The 15,946-nt window shown below is 39.4% G+C and overlaps 6 protein-coding genes across 6 annotated transcripts; 3 read left to right on the top strand and 3 right to left on the bottom strand.

The window, feature by feature from the left end:
- Positions 1–23: 23 nt before the first annotated feature.
- Positions 24–791, top strand: BATDEDRAFT_11110 (anaphase promoting complex subunit DOC1; the record flags this gene model as incomplete). The annotated part of the gene is made up of 3 exons (XM_006678284.1): positions 24–232; positions 318–542; positions 665–791. The coding sequence occupies 3 exons, from the start codon at positions 24–26 to the stop codon at positions 789–791; spliced, it is 561 nt and encodes a 186-aa protein (XP_006678347.1).
- A 59-nt stretch (positions 792–850) lies between these two features.
- BATDEDRAFT_33174 (uncharacterized protein) lies at positions 851–3,451 on the bottom strand (the record flags this gene model as incomplete). Its single annotated transcript, XM_006678494.1, has 5 exons — positions 851–1,315; positions 1,906–2,130; positions 2,225–2,345; positions 2,939–3,023; positions 3,332–3,451. 5 exons carry the CDS (start codon positions 3,449–3,451, stop codon positions 1,009–1,011), a joined length of 858 nt encoding a protein of 285 aa, XP_006678557.1. The 3' UTR covers positions 851–1,008.
- A 68-nt stretch (positions 3,452–3,519) lies between these two features.
- On the bottom strand, positions 3,520–6,438 carry BATDEDRAFT_11136 (mannosyl-oligosaccharide glucosidase; the record flags this gene model as incomplete). Its single annotated transcript, XM_006678287.1, has 6 exons — positions 3,520–3,732; positions 3,806–4,287; positions 4,371–4,589; positions 4,711–5,106; positions 5,149–5,189; positions 5,318–6,438. The coding sequence occupies 6 exons, from the start codon at positions 6,436–6,438 to the stop codon at positions 3,520–3,522; spliced, it is 2,472 nt and encodes an 823-aa protein (XP_006678350.1).
- Positions 6,439–6,873: 435 nt separating this feature from the next.
- Positions 6,874–11,080, bottom strand: BATDEDRAFT_11213 (uncharacterized protein; the record flags this gene model as incomplete). Its single annotated transcript, XM_006678296.1, has 8 exons — positions 6,874–8,045; positions 8,176–9,173; positions 9,276–9,446; positions 9,565–9,755; positions 9,854–10,016; positions 10,166–10,330; positions 10,561–10,693; positions 11,005–11,080. Coding segments are annotated over 8 exons (3,069 nt in total), but the record flags the coding sequence as incomplete, so codon positions are not given.
- Positions 11,081–11,513: 433 nt separating this feature from the next.
- Positions 11,514–13,160, top strand: BATDEDRAFT_88011 (proteasome core particle subunit alpha 1). The gene is made up of 6 exons (XM_006678694.1): positions 11,514–11,705; positions 11,943–12,037; positions 12,195–12,276; positions 12,384–12,539; positions 12,662–12,840; positions 12,948–13,160. The coding sequence occupies exons 1-6, from the start codon at positions 11,615–11,617 to the stop codon at positions 13,101–13,103; spliced, it is 759 nt and encodes a 252-aa protein (XP_006678757.1). The 5' UTR covers positions 11,514–11,614; the 3' UTR covers positions 13,104–13,160.
- A 137-nt stretch (positions 13,161–13,297) lies between these two features.
- BATDEDRAFT_88010 (uncharacterized protein) lies at positions 13,298–15,523 on the top strand (the record flags this gene model as incomplete). The annotated part of the gene is made up of 10 exons (XM_006678693.1): positions 13,298–13,305; positions 13,453–13,582; positions 13,814–13,879; positions 13,956–14,066; positions 14,196–14,329; positions 14,511–14,574; positions 14,663–14,796; positions 14,970–15,105; positions 15,210–15,299; positions 15,368–15,523. The coding sequence occupies 10 exons, from the start codon at positions 13,298–13,300 to the stop codon at positions 15,521–15,523; spliced, it is 1,029 nt and encodes a 342-aa protein (XP_006678756.1).
- Between the last annotated feature and the right edge of the window lie 423 nt (positions 15,524–15,946).

Raw genomic sequence — 15,946 nt, 5'->3', positions numbered from 1 at the left:
CACTCAAACAAAGACTGTTCTTTATGGCCAACACGAACGACGAAACGAGATTGATTGTCAGACTGCGAAGCGAGTCAAACGACAATTCTGTCCAGTTTTCACCTTTGAGTAAAAGCTGGAATCCAAGTGAGCTCAAGGACATTTCTTCTCTTGCAAAATGGTCCTTGTCTTCAAATAAAGAGGCTTTTGGTGTGGATCGACTGCACGATGGAAACTTGGATACATATTGGCAGTTGAGTCGAGTGTTGTTGAATCACTGCGTATACCAATGTCATGGTTTCAAGACTAATTCAAACAAAATTTAATATCTTGATCAGATCAGATGGACCTCAACCACACTATATCAACATGTACTTTCACAAGTGCTGGGCAATTGCTCAAGTATCAGTTTATTTGGATTTTAAACAGGATGAAAGCTATACACCTCGTCAAATAGCATTGCGTGTAGGAAACCGTGTTCAAGATTTATATCAAATCAGCCAGCTTGAACTGAACGAACCATCTGGCTGGATCGATATTCTAGTCAGCGATCCTGACAAACCGTAAGTTGTTACATTAATAAAACATTGATACTATTCAAGTCTATTGCTGAACCATGATTCCAATCAACTCGTATCACTCCATGTCATGAAAATCAACATCAACTTGTTCTAATGGTCTGTAGACCCATTAAAGCATTTATGCTGCAGCTACTCGTACTTTCAAACCATCAAGGTGGTAAAGACACACATGTCCGACAGGTAAAGATTATGCAACACAAGCATGATGGCAGTATCGAGCATCAATCTTGATTTGCACAAAACAAAAAACAATCGTAATCTTACTGTCCAACTTGGCAATAAAAACTAATACTGCGTTCAAATAGTCAACCCTGTTTATTTCTTTGCAAAATAACTTGGGTTTACTGGTCGTGGCTGATACAAGCACCTTGAAAAAGGTTGCCAAGTAAGACATGCCATGCAGGTGAGTAAAAGTAGTCAAGTAAATGCTCGATCTGCTAAAAATGCATTATGCCTCAAAAGTAAGAGAGAAACCAACTTTGTGGACATCAGCTTGAAGACGAGTGGTGTCAAAAAGACCGCCAAGAGCAAGTTTAATGCCAGGACGGAGAACCTGAGTGTAACCAAGACCAAGACGGCCGGTATTGTCAACCTTGGCCTTGAGGAAAGCATCACGATCAAGAGCGTACTTTGTACCAACTTCAATAGCAACAGAGGAGTCAGTAGCCTTGTTCCATGTAGCCTTGGCAGCAGCCTCGACCTCATTGTTCACACGGTGGTGATAAGATGCAGTGAAAAGAGAAAGCTTATTGGCACTAAAAAAAAGAATCGGTTAGATAGTTTACCTAATTATAGGTGTATTCGCGTTGAATACAACATCAAACCAACATGTATAGTAAATAGACCAGTTGTTACATGAAACACATGTTTAAAACAGTATTCACATTACAGTAAACCCCATACTTGACACTCGTTCAATCCAAACTATACATTGATGACTGCATGAATACAGCAGTTGCAATCTATGTTCCCTTGAATCAGATTGCAAGCGTACAAGATTCAGGGTACAGTAATAGTGATTTGTAGTGTGATTGACAATATCAAAACAGTCAAGTTCAACATCTGAATCACAATGTATGAATCTGATGATCGTACAATGTGTGGTTATATCAGGTGAGGAAACGACACATCCAAAACTAGTTGGACTGTGTGCATCACATAATAAACAATGTATCGAAAGGATTGAAAGTGACAAGTCCAACAAGTGTAATGGGAATTTAACCACTGTATATCCCAATACAAAATAAAAGTAGCAATACCAGTACTCCATTTTACGTGGATACAGTTGTGGCAATAATGAATTCAACCATGGCAAAACTAGGTTACTATACAAATGAATACTCACGCAAGAAGAGAAACAGAGTACAAGGGAGCAATGTAGCCGAGAGAAGCACAGTACTTGTTGACCTTGGCATCGGAAACATCGTAGGCAACTTCACCACCAGCAAAGAAACCATTGTTACCAACGACAGCATCGGCAAGAATAGTAGGACCTTTAAAGAGATCGAGGCTAGTACGGGTAAAGACATAGTCTTGCTTGTACTCTACACCAGCCTTGGCATGCTTGGTGCTGAAAAATGAATAATATCATGCATGGTTAGCAAGTGAAATATATGAGCAATGCACACTATTGATTCAAACATGTAAACTTCAGATGAACTTACCCCTTATCGGGAAGAAGAGAACCAACAAGGCTAAGCTTGAGACCTTTAGCAAGAGAGTTTTCAAGCTCAAGCTCAGCTCCAAGAACATTGGTAGTGGTCCAAGTCTCGGTGAAAGAAAGGCCTAGAAATATAAAAAATTAGATTGAAATCATCCGAGTATTGAATTATAGGTGTATTCGCGTAGAATATAACATCAAGCCAACATGTATAGTAAATAGACCAGTTGTTACATGAAACTGATTGTTACTGGACAGTATTGCGTTTGAAACACATGTTTAAAACAGTATTCACATTACAGTAAACCCCATACTTGACACTCGCTCAATCTCCAACTATACATTAATGACTGCATGAATACGGCAGTTGCAATCCATGTTCCCTTGAATCAGATTGCAAGCGTACAAGATTCAGGGTACAGTAATAGTGATTTGTAGTGTGATTGACAATATCAAAACAGTCAAGTTCAACATCTGAATCACAATGTATGAATCTGATGATCGTACAATGTGTGGTTATATCAGGTGAGGAAACGACACATCCAAAACTAGTTGGACTGTGTGCATCACATAATAAACAATGTATCGAAAGGATTGAAAGTGACAAGTCCAACAAGTGTAATGGGAATTTAACCACTGTATATCCCAATACAAAATAAAAGTAGCAATACCAGTACTCCATTTTACGTGGATACAGGTTGTGGCAATAAAAACCTACCACGGGGTTTGTCGACATATTTGGCCTTGAGATCTGATCCAATCAAACCAGATTTGTTATCCTTGTTTCCAGTGACAGTGAATTTCTAATCAAAATAATAAAACACACCCACTGGTTAGTATCTACTTGACCAACTGATAGAGTGAATGTCCAGCTGTTTACAGCTTCTATGAAAAACCAGACATGTGACCACAGATCAAGAACCCCAAATGGGAGCAGAATCGGCAGGTTATGCAGGGGTGGTAGTAGTGATAGACATGACAGAGTATTTATTTTACAAATGCTGACAATCCCATAACAGAAAGTCAAGGGACTGATCTATGTCATGCATCTACATTGGCAAGCAACAGTCTTATAATCAGCCACATTTTAGAATTACACATAGCAGCTTACAATGCCATTGGGAGTGGTGGTGTTGACTTCAAGCTTGGCGGAGCCAACTGGGTAGTCTTTTCCAAGCAAGTCGTTGGCAGATTTGCCGATATCAGAGAAGTTGGGAGGAACAAAGGACATGATGTGGTTGAGGTAGAAAAATAAAATGCCAATTCATCATTCTTGGTCAGTTCTCACGTGATGATTTATTAATAGTCTTCAGACATGATCAGCAACACCAACGCTGTCCAGCCTGTGAAGGGATGAGATCGTTTGCCTTCTCCATGAGTTGCTCCGTACTGTTCCCACACATATCCTGTTTTCACATATTCTTCGTGCACATTCTTGATGACGTTGGCTCGCAGATTTTTGTAGATCCGCTGAGCTTGCTGCTGGTATGGTCCAGGCTTGTTCATGTAGTTCTAGTAATTCAACACACCATCAAAACTAATAATTAGTGTTGCATCAATACTACAATTTCAATCAAATAATTACCTTGAAAAGAGACTGCAATGTCAAATAGTTCATGTTTATCCAAATCGGTCCGCGCCAATAGTTTTCTCCTGTTCCAAAATATGGATCGGATTTGGACAAGGACGCAATGCCATATGGAGTCCAAATATCGCGCTCACTTTCTACCAAGTCTAGAATGGCTCCAAGATGCTGTGAATCGTGTTCAAGAAGTCCAAGCATCATTGGAAACAAACTAATATATCCCTTGTGTACAACATGGTAAGATTGTCCCTGCGCATTTACAGACAGATCGGTATAGGTTTGAGAGCTTTCATCCCAGTGAAGCTCTTCTAAAGATAAAAGCATATCTTTGTGCTGTTTATCAAACAAGGCCGCGTCTTCGTCCATACCCAATTCCTGGGAAATGGCACCAAGCGTTTTAGAATACAGTGCCATCCAGCAGAGCAGATCCACATGCAACTCTCCTGCGTGTGGCTCAGTGCTTCGAGGATAGTCGTCCAGTCCTGCCCATTGAAATTGCAATCGTCACCAAGAATTAGCATGCAATCGCAAAAACAATCATTGACAGATTCATCTCTCAACTCACCACTAGTAAGCGTATGAATTCCCTTGCGTCCACGCCATCTATATGCTTCTTGACTTGTCGACGATCTACCCCATTCTGTAATTTGTCCCCATTGCATACGACGAAACCATTGATACTGTCTTTTAAAACTCGGGTATATGGTTCCAAGATAAGTGGTAGCAGCGTGCTTGGAAGTAATGTGATAGTTTGCCAAGAATAAAGGATTGTCCAATTCTACCCCTTTTACAATCCATTCAAGTTAAAAAATTGTTTTATAATCTACTTGTCCAGTGCATCATTAATCCTTATTGCAGAAAAACATTCACCATTTTACACTTACCACCAAACATAAAAGAGTCACCACTTTCCATACTATTTCGACCAGTCTTTAACCGATTCATGTAACGCATCAATGCTGTAATGAGAGTAGGCGGATTGGCAAAATGAGGATACTGTATCTGAAATTCCTCGGGAACTTTGCTTCTTGGCTCATCACCAAGAATCTGTTCACGAGCAACCCACCCATCTTCATCAATAAGTGAGGCCCAACTTTGGATTACATCCAGACTGAGATCATTATCCCATACACCAATCAGATGCTGATGGAAACCAGAATCCCAAAAAAATCCTCGTGGAAAAAACGGACGGCTAGGCACATCGGTAAAAAGACTGGTTGGTCCTTCTAGTTTAGGATTGGGTCGAGGTGCTTGGGACACCGATCCCTCAAAATAATCATCCTCTTCCCCGTCATCTAAATCTTCATCTGGAAGATAGTCTATCAATTCTTTACCATTCAGACCCATCCAAGCGCGATCAACCATGCTTGTTCCATGGAAATAACTAATGATATACAAAACAATCGGCGTCAAAATGTCAAAAATGGTCAAGATATAATCTGGCAAGAAATTGTTTTTCATAAAAAACAATCATGTCAAAACAATAAATCACCCAATACTGCAATCACTTACCCCATTCCTCCAATCATGTTGCTTAGTAACATTTTCCCAAACCCGATCTCACTCTCAGAAAACCCACGTTCTGCAAGATGAAAAGTATTTTCAAATCGTACATCAAACTGAGACTCTGCATTAATGAGCGAGTGACTGAGTTTGGAGCCAACACTAGAGTCAATATCTTCCCGGGAAATAGGACTTTTATGAGATGTGTCTGGGTTTGATAAAAACGCAATATCGATAGAAAATGGTGAACGAAAAGTCTGCTGGTAGAGTGCAATGTTGCCTGGAGCGTCTAGTGGAGAATTCTTTCCCAGATGAAGTAGGTTTTGCAAAGGTATATTCGATTGCTGTGTTTTTGAATAAGTAGAAATCAGTGTTTGTGCATTCTGTATCAAGAGATTGCGGACATGATCCTTGATGTTCCAGACTTGATCTTCAGGCAGTGCCAACTTGATCAACACAGGATCGCGTAGATCTGGCAAGTTCATGGCAGCGGCAGTAGAACTAATAGGCGGCGGAGCATTCTTGGATGCAGGGTCTTGATGAAACACAAGCCCAAAATTACCAAGAAGAGGAGTATGGCCATTGACCATAAGTGGCAATGGTCTAGCAATACGATTGTGATGATCCTCATCCGTGTCAGATTGATGGGAAGGCGTCTTGTATGAATCAAGAGTGATTTCACCCTGACCGTCCAGTCCGGCATAGAATAACAGCGAGATATCCGCAGTGGTTGAATCAGGTAAAGGAGTGCCTGAAATGCGAACAGTCCAGTCAGTGCCATCGGCAGATTTGAGAAACTGAGTTCGAATCGAAACATTGTTTGTTTTATCGATGATGGTTTGATCACCAAAATTACGACCAGAGTGTTTATTCCAAGCATAGCCAGCAAGACCAGCATCTTGCTCACAAGAATGACGAATATTATCCCAAGGTTTGCTGGCTAGATTGGATATACCAAACCACATAAGACCTGCCAGCACAGTTTCTGGAGTGCGAGAACGAGCACCAAAATATAGATTAGGACGGTAAGTTCCCCAGAGTAAACTGGCATTGTGAGCTCGTTTAACGGAAGTATCCATGTGAGAATACTCTGTCTGTGTAGCAGCAGTGATACTCGCTAGCAATCCCATCCACAGCAGCGATAATGAAAATCCTACCATTGCAATCATGGCCGTATTCACGTAAAATGGAACACTTTATCTCGCAGTGATTTCCTGTTTCGCTTTGGAATAAAAAATGAAATATTTGTGATTTCCTATTCAACATACTTTTATTCAGATACGACCATTATACAAACTACAGTTTTCAGCTAGGATTATCTTTTGGTATAGCCGTATACTGCACAATCACCAGATATTGGTTCGACTGTTTTCAAATTCATCCTTATTGTATTCTAAACTCATACATTCGCGTTCTGATTCAAGAAACCAAAAGTTGATATAAATCATCAAGATAAATGCAATGGTAACAATCGAATTCAACATGTATTCATTGAATTCTTGTATGAATACCCAACATTGGTTTAAAATTAAACATTCGCGATGGCAAGTTAGACCCTAATAAACTCATTGACTGGCGGCTGCTTCAGCTACTGTGCTTTTGGGCCCTGTTACTGAAGCAGTGCTAAGAATTGATCGCACTTGCTCCTTCTGTTCTGCAGTCAGCTCAGTATCCAGTATTGCTGCCCGTCCTGTTTGCACAAGCCTCGTCATCAACGCCTCGAATTGCACAAACACATTCACTTCGTCTAGATACGTTGTAAAGTATACATCTTCCATCATCATACCATCTACGCTCCAATTATCGTCTGATTCATCATCAGCCACGTCATCCTCTCCTTTTTCACCAGAGTGTGTTGTCGTTCGATATTCAGCTGCATTTCTAGCAAGCGTCTCAAGATCATCCTCATCGTCAGATACATCATCATTGAGATAATTACCCTCGTCTTCCACTTCCACTTCGTCATCATCATCACCCTTCTCCTCTCCATCAGCAACACGCTGTTCTCGCGTCCGATCTTCTAGTGCCTTGCTAAATCCTTCAAACCCTTTCAACATACCTTTGAAAAGGTGGATCCATGTGGTTTGCATAGAGGGCGGACACATTGTGTCATTGCATATAAAGTTTAAAATTGCCGACAAGGCCAGAATGGTAAGACGTTTATCATGAACTCTTGTAAAGTACTCCAAATTATGGAACCACAACTCAAAGAACGTCGAAGTCCATCCGGATTGCTCTAGTAGTCCCAATGCAAGTTTGGGATTGTAAAACAATGCATTCGCCACAATCTCAATGGCATGAACACGAAGAGCAGGAGTCTTGGCATATTTCAAAGCTGGTTTTACATCAGACTTTGTAGGTTGAGGCGAAAGTGTTCCATATGCAACTTCAAGACATTTTGGAATAAACTCGTCCATGTGCTCACGAAGGTGTAGCATCATAATCTCAAGTAATTGACATGCTCTGACTCGGTCCGACTCGCCTACTCCTGATCCACCATGAAAAATACGCCATGCAATGTCAAAAATCATATTCCGATGTTCCTTGGATTGAACCAGCACTTCTTTGCCGTATATTACATAGTTGTGCAGCGAAGGTGAAATTTCTTGAAAATAGTCAAAGGCATCAGATTGGAAAGTCTTGTATATCAAAGGAAAAAGCTTCCACAGGGTTTCAGAAATGGATTTTGAACAAAACGTGGCCGTCTCGATAATCTCGAAAATCTCTTCGTATAAATCTGAATTGAACAAAAATACACCAAATCAACAAAAAGTATAAGAATCCAGCAGTATCAAATAGGATCATAAACAAACTGTCGTGTACTCAATTGTTATTCAAGTTGGAAAATGGAGTGAAGCTCAACTTACCAAGAATGCAGTTTTCCAATACAAAAACAACAGCTGGAGAAATGACTTTATCGACTTCAGCCAAGATTACGGGAGATCCCTCCACAGATAGGATCAAAGAAGATATGGTTTTAAGTACACCCATGGCAGCCATTGTCTTGTCCTCTGCCTCATCCAAATCAAAGTCATCTTCGTTGGTAAAATTAGTATCGCTCATAATGCGCATAAATGTGCTGCAAAGCTGGGTAGCAAGCTGAACTGCAAACGGAGCCAGTTGTTCAGAGTATTCAAACACTAGCTGATCCATTACATGAGTGAGTGTATCCATATCAATCTCATTAGTTAGCTCCATGAGCCCTTGCATGATTTCTACTGCATGTGGTTTCATGGCTTCGTGGATTTGTGGGTACCGGAAAAACGGAGAGAGGGCTAAAGATGCCTCAACACGAACAGGCAGTTCTGGATCTTTTAGGCATGCAAGGATATGCTTGAAGGTATATTCTAAATGATTTGGATCTTCATATTCCATTTCAGATGAAAATTTTAAAAGCGTATCACAAGCTCTTGCACGAAGGAACGGAAACGTGCTGGTGGTTTCTGGAACAACGTGGGTAATCAAAAAGGTTTCCATTCCGCCGCGAATAGGTGACCGCTCATTTAAAGCTTCCTCTACAAGGCATGCCATCATATTCAAAATACCGTATTTGTGACAAGGATTTCTAGATTCTGCTGGAGTAGCATCATATTGGGCAAGAATCTCATTGATAATGGTAACAACAGATACAAATGCTTGCTTAAAACGATCCTGGCAAATGGCGACAAGAAGTTGTGCGGCAGCTACGACAGGACTTTTGAAGTCATCCATGGGAGGATCAACCTTTTTATGAATGTAGTCTACAGGATTGTCTTGCCACAGTTCTTCATCCTGAGGAGAGAAACACATGAGTGGGAAGATAAAGTGTGTAACTATCATTGGCAAATGATCTTTGAGAATTGACCATGTAGCCTTTCGCTTCACACTAGTAGTTGTCAATGCATGATTCATGTTAAAACATTTGAAAGGCTAGTATAATAATACAAATCACTAACATGTGAACAATGGTACAACTATTTTAGCTCACCAGTGTTCCAAAAACGCAGCAAGATGCTGTTTTGCACGGTCTGACATCCACATCCCTTGAACCAGCAATTGGATTTGGCGAAGAAAACATTCTAGAATCTTTGGTGCAAAGTTGACGGCAAACATTTTTGAAAACGCTGCATATCGCTTTTCTGGTTTTGCAGAACCGTATCTATAAACCCGAGGAAATCAACGCATGTTAGTACACAAAGATTATCATTGAATTTGATCTTATCACAAACTCTTACAAATTGGCTACTAAACCCATTTTAAAACTGATTTAAACGTACCTTCCAAAAAGAGTATTGAGGCATTGGTACGCCCACTTTTTGAGTTTCCACCACGAATGTTTTTGACGCTCGTCCTTATCTTCAGGCATAGAAAGTGCGCCAGCTGGAAGCTGCAGCTCAATAATGTCTACGAAAAGGGAACCCCACGGAATAAGCGACTCAAGGTCTTGCTGGGCTTCGCAGATCTCAAGCTAGTCATGTAAAAACCAGCAGGATCAGCAACTTTGACAATAGATCATGCCAAATACAGATACCTTTATAATTGTAAAAATTGGATGCATATACATACTCTAATTGAACAATTATATATCTTGATAATTGTTTTTGCCATTGTGGTTGCCTCGATGCTTGTTGTCAGATGCGGCTTGATGTTGATTGCAGTAGCGAGCAAAATTGGAAACATGTCGGCGATGACGGGATGCAGTGGGGCACGAGCATTTGGAGAGACCCATCTGATACATTACAAAGCGTAGCCAGAATGTAAACACAATAGATCCAGACCAATGCAAGATATAATAATAAATGTTGAAAATAATAAAGAATATTGTTATTAAATATGGTAATAAATTAAAGTACAGAGTCCTTTCAACGACAGACATACTGAAATGCCTTGACTAGCTCAAGAAATATTAGCAAGCCAGAATAAATGACATTTTGTGGTTGATCCATGGCCAACATGCTCTTTACTGTTGGTAGAAGCTCTGGCCAAACTCCAAAACGGAAATCGGATTCCAAAATAATTGAAAGTGCAGTCAGAAGCTGCGCTCTAAACAGAATGCACAGATTAGTATGCTATACCGATAAAAAAATCGCTTGAATTATTTGCAATCAAGTAAATGTGATACTGGAGATCAGTGTAACTATGACATAAAAGGCCCACATGGCAAAAGGGTACCAAAACGGTAGTCCATGGTTTTGTTCGGCTCCAAAAATGGATAATATTTTCATCACACCTCCAGTATCACAGTACCCAAGCAATACAAGATAAAGCCATACCTGATTAGTGCATTAGTAGACGATATGGCAGAAATAATATGTTGCTTGACCCAGGTCTTGTCCTCTAAAGCAATCTGAGTTTCAGAGGAAGTTTCCCAAGAACGAGAAACTTTATTTTTAAAGTAAATAGCGCCTATTCAAATTCAAGCAGATCAGGATTGATAAATTGTTCTATTCAAGTCGTGTTTACGTAAAATGGAATACAATAAAATCAAAGTGTAGTAAACAGCCAATCTTATAGAATGATTGTTTGCTAAATTCTTTAGTGATTCTTGCATAGTTTTGTATAAACTGAACAAATGTTTACATGATCTTGACAATACCATATAATGGAAGGTGTGTTTTAAAGAAAAGAGAATATCTAGTGGGAAAGTACAATGTCTATTTCAAGCAAATAATGATTGCAAATACAAAAGATGGCTTGTCAGAAACAGAGAAACACACCTGCTTGTTGAACTGCGTGATCAGACTCTGGAACCAGAGTGATTTGCAAAAGAGAAGACAGAAACCCAGACTGGGAAGAGCACTGATGATGGTTAAATCAATACAAAGCCATGCATTAGAAATCCAAAAACAACAGATTGATAAAACTGACAGTATAAAACACATACATCACTCAATGCAGACTCTCCCTGCTTGCGAACAACAGGATCAGCCTGTACTGTTGCAGCCAACATCTGATAAATCGCTTGAGTGGTCATGATTGCAGCCAGCGACAAAGGCAGAAAATTGCTGTCAAATTTAAAAAAAACACAAAAATTTGATTGGACAATCCTATAATCACGTGAATACACTCACGTGAGCACACTCACTTTTGAGCCAGTTCAACTGCACGCGGCCTTCCTGACTATCTGCACAATGAGTCGTGGATCTGGTGGTATGCCATGGCTGCTCTGCTTGCTGATTCTAGTGCTGCAAGTGACAGTGTTCATTTGATTTGAAATCACCAGAATGCTGCGTCTTCCTCTTGTCTGTGTCTTGCATTCTGATATTAGATATTGCATCGATCCCATCTACTCGTCCTGCTGTCCAGTATCTAGACACTATCAATGCTATGCAAACTAACTGTTCTGCACTGTCTTGTTTAGCCGGATATGACCGTCACATAACTATCTTTTCGCCAGAAGGCCGTTTGTATCAAGTCGGTAAGGCTCTTGTCCATCACATAACCTTGGTGTCTTCATGTGTCAGTTACAGCTAGACTGTGTCTTTGTTCTTGTCTGAAACATTGCTGTTGGGTTTGGTTTGAGTCTGGCTTGAGGTTTCTCGTTGAAAATTCAGATCATTCCGTTGTTGTGCCAGGGTTGGGCACATCTACACCCTGTTTTCGTCTTTTTATCTGCAACTAATGGCTTATAACTACTCATTTCGTCAATCACCAGAATATGCATTTAAAGCCATCTCTAATGCTGGTTTTACCTCGGTTGGAGTTCGAGGCAAGTCTTCTTGCGTCATCGTCACCCAAAAAAAAGTTCCTGTAAGAATACTCGACATGTTTAAATTGAACCTGCAACTTTCATCTGCTCAGATCTAGTGATTCCGCTTTAAATTGGAGTGAATCAGCATATAAACACTGAGCATCTTGTCTGTCTTGACCTGCTTTACTCACGTCTGTGTTTTACACTCATTTGTAGGACAAGCTTCTCGATCCATCCACCGTTACGCACATGTTTCAACTGACTCCCAAAATTGGCTGCGTCATGACTGGACTGATTGGTAAGAGCAGGAAAATCTAGTTTTGTTTGACATTGATTTCAATTCATCAGTGGTGTAGCTGTTGCAAATGATTATAACATTGACATATCTTACTTTCATCTATCTAGCTGATGCCCACAGTCAGGTAGCTCGAGCACGTATGGAGGCTGCTGAATGGCGCTACAAGTACGGATATGAAATTCCTGTTGATATGCTTGCTAAACGTATTGCAAGCATCAACCAAGTATACACGCAACAGGCTGCTATGCGACCTTTAGGAGTCTGTAAGTTTTTGAAGCTTATTGGAACAATATGGGCTGGCTGTCATGTGTTTTACAAATAGCGCTTATATTTTGGGCATCTGAGAAAGTATCATTAACACCCGTAAATATCGCGACTTGTGTAGCCATGATTCTAATTTCTTATGATGATGAGCGTGGTCCACAGCTATTCAAATGTGATCCAGCTGGGTACTTTGTTGGCTACAAAGCAACTACTGCAGGTGCAAAACACCAAGAAGCTCTCAACCATCTTGAAAAAAAGTTTAAAAAGGAATTGGTGCTGAACCATGAAGACACAATCGAGGTTTGTTTTTTTGAAATAATCAGACTTGCAATCCATCATGCTTTTGCACTGCTGGAAAACAACTCTTGTTACTAATTCCAACTTTTATCTATGTTGCCGGTATTTAGCTTGCCATCACAACACTCTCGAATGTACTTTCTTTGGATCTTAAGCCGCAAGATATTGAGGTTGCTATTGTTACCGAAGAAGACCCTCGATTCAAGATTTTGAACGAGGTAGATATCGAGGCACATCTTACTCGAATTGTTGAACGTGCCGATTGATCATGTTTCAGTGGTTAAAAATTTTAAGGAAATATATTTCGTTGGATGCCTAGATAGTTGTGTTTAATGTATTCCTGTTTGTCTGGTTTTTGTTGAGAAGATGATCGCTTGATAGAATCAGGACAGTTAAATTCACGTTGGTGACTGAATGGCAATAAACAACGTTTGCCTTGAATTTGGACAAATACTCGATAATGTCAACGTGAGTTCACTTGTCATGCTGTACATTCTAAACTAGATATACCGAGATTCGTGCAAGGATAGCATTTTCCTGTAGTCTATCCAATCATCCAGATGCTAACTTGGCACTATGCTTTTGTTTGCGTCATCTAACCCATGGTTTCTTCAGCTCAACCGAGTACATATCTGCCTTTGAAGCAGAACAACTAGTGCACGATATTCAAAAATTAGACATTAGCCAATTTGGCGGAGAGGTTTGGGAACGTCAACATGAAGTCCTAGAGCGACTCAACATTCAAGTAAGTTGACTGGTTTCAAACACACTACTTTGACATGGTGACTGTATCTTTATTGAGTCCATATGCACAATGACTTGAAGAGTCGGAATCTCCGCTCAAATGACAATTGAATCGCGCGCATACTGTCGCTAAATTCAACAAGATTCTTCCGACTAAACGCCATGTCCATATTTAACCAATACTAAGGGTAATATTGGCACTAACTAGACACTTTATTCTTGACCCATTTAGGCGCATTTTAATCTTAAATCCAACAACGAGGAATACATTACTCAGGCTTTGATCGTATCTAAAAAAGTAGGTGCTTTCTAATCCATAAATGAGTGTTAAAATCATACTAACACTTGGTTCAACTGCACGATACATTAAATAGATTGAAATTGTGGTGCACAATCTTTTAATCACATCACTTTGGAAAACGAACGTGTTTCCTTATTTACTGGAACATTTGATTTCTCAAGACAGTCTCAAAACGTATTTTATGGTAATATCAACTGACATTTTGATACATTGAATTACTGGTTAAAATTGGTCATCATTGTATATTATAATTGCCAAAACACACCGAGATAGTGATATACAAACCGTATTCATTTCACTTGATGATATCTAGATTTTTTCAGAGGCTTCGCTTGTCAATCTAATGCAAGTTGTTTTATTTGAGAAAGAAGCTTTCAATCAGATTGGAGATAGCATGATGCCTTTTCTTGACTATCTTGTTCAAAAGGTCGTTTTTCTTTGCACAGTGTAAGTATCCATCTAAAAATTGTTTGGATAGTAGGTTTTAAATTGAATCGGCATTTCATCCTATGCATCTGTTTCATTTGAAATACTGAAATTGAATCAAAGTAAACAGGACGTGGTATAAATCGTATGTTATAATTCAACCTTTTCTAACCAGTGTAATCTATACCCATTCAACTTACAGGACCACTACTGAGGAAGAACCGCTTAAATTAGCCAATAGCCTTGACTCTGTATCTGAGCAAAAGGTAATCCATTTTATTTGAAACAATGTAATCCAAATACAAAGTGTCTGGGGTTTCATCAGCAATTATACATTTTGATTTTAAACTTTAGTGGATTCAACGCAACACTGCCGATTTGAATTTTTCAGTTGCTATAAACTCTTTGGCATCGCTTAGATACATTACCGACTCTGTTGATTGTCTTGAACTAAGCGTATTAAACAGGATACTCAAAAGTCAAGATAAGTAGTGGATCCACAGTATCTATGTTGTTTTTTCAGCCTTTCACTACCAATACAGCAATTCGTGTATTATCCTTTGAATTGCTTTCGTGTCTTGAAGTAACTGCTGTTGAATAAATAATGCAATCAATACATTAGACTAACAATTTATTTTGGGACTATACACTTGATTTGTAGCCTTGTTGTTTTGCTTGAGCGTGCTCCGTGGATGCGTTGTACAACATCAAAAGACACTGTTCAACTATTTCACGATAACAAATGGCAAAACATCAAGAATGAAAACATTGAGGTTCTTGGTCAAATTGAAGCTCAGGTACAATGGCTGCAATCTAATTCATACCCACATGACATCATTTTTATTGCAAGATTGCGTGTTCTTTACCTATGCAATAACCATCAAATTGAAACTAAATCTAGGTGTGGTTATCGCTCTACAATCTGTTGATGGATCGCGAATGCAGAAGGATATACACATATACCAAGCATAATCAGCAAATTATACTACGAGTAAGTGTCATGGCTGTAAGCAGTACGACACAATACTTAATATGCCCCTTTTTATGTGATTTACATAGCTCAAGGATCTTTTGAATGAGCTTCTGATAGATCAGCTTCCTATTTTAGTTGATTTGAAGCGATATCTTGAGGAATTGACAATGATGAATGTTCCAGAAGCAACTGCTGTACCAGCTTTTAGTGGGATTGAAGCGGTAATGTACAAATATGTTTGATTGAAGCAACTGTATGATATACATTAAACTTGAAACCAAATATAACGAATTGTTTATTTAATAAAATGGAGCCAATGAATATTGGTTTGCATATACACAGTACTTTTATTTGGGCAGCACGTTGTACTCTACATTATTTAACTATATACTAAATCCATTCATATTGAATACTGTCAATGTAGGTTCCAGATGCAATCACATCTATTTCAGATTGGAAGGCTTTGGCAGAAACTCAAAAAAGAATGATTTTTGGAATATCTACCAACCAAACACGACAGACTAGTCTTGAACGCTTTGCACGTATGTATGACTTTGATGATCTAGACATGATTGCTGGGCAACCCATGTGTGGAAAATGTGGCAATCCTGCAACCCAACGTTGCTCAAAGTGTCGATCTGAGTGGTACTGTAGGCAAGTAATAT

Source organism: Batrachochytrium dendrobatidis, assembly GCF_000203795.2.
Source record: "Batrachochytrium dendrobatidis JAM81 unplaced genomic scaffold BATDEscaffold_5, whole genome shotgun sequence".
Lineage (NCBI taxonomy): Eukaryota > Fungi > Chytridiomycota > Chytridiomycetes > Rhizophydiales > Batrachochytrium > Batrachochytrium dendrobatidis.
This window is presented reverse-complemented; position numbering and strand designations above follow the sequence as displayed.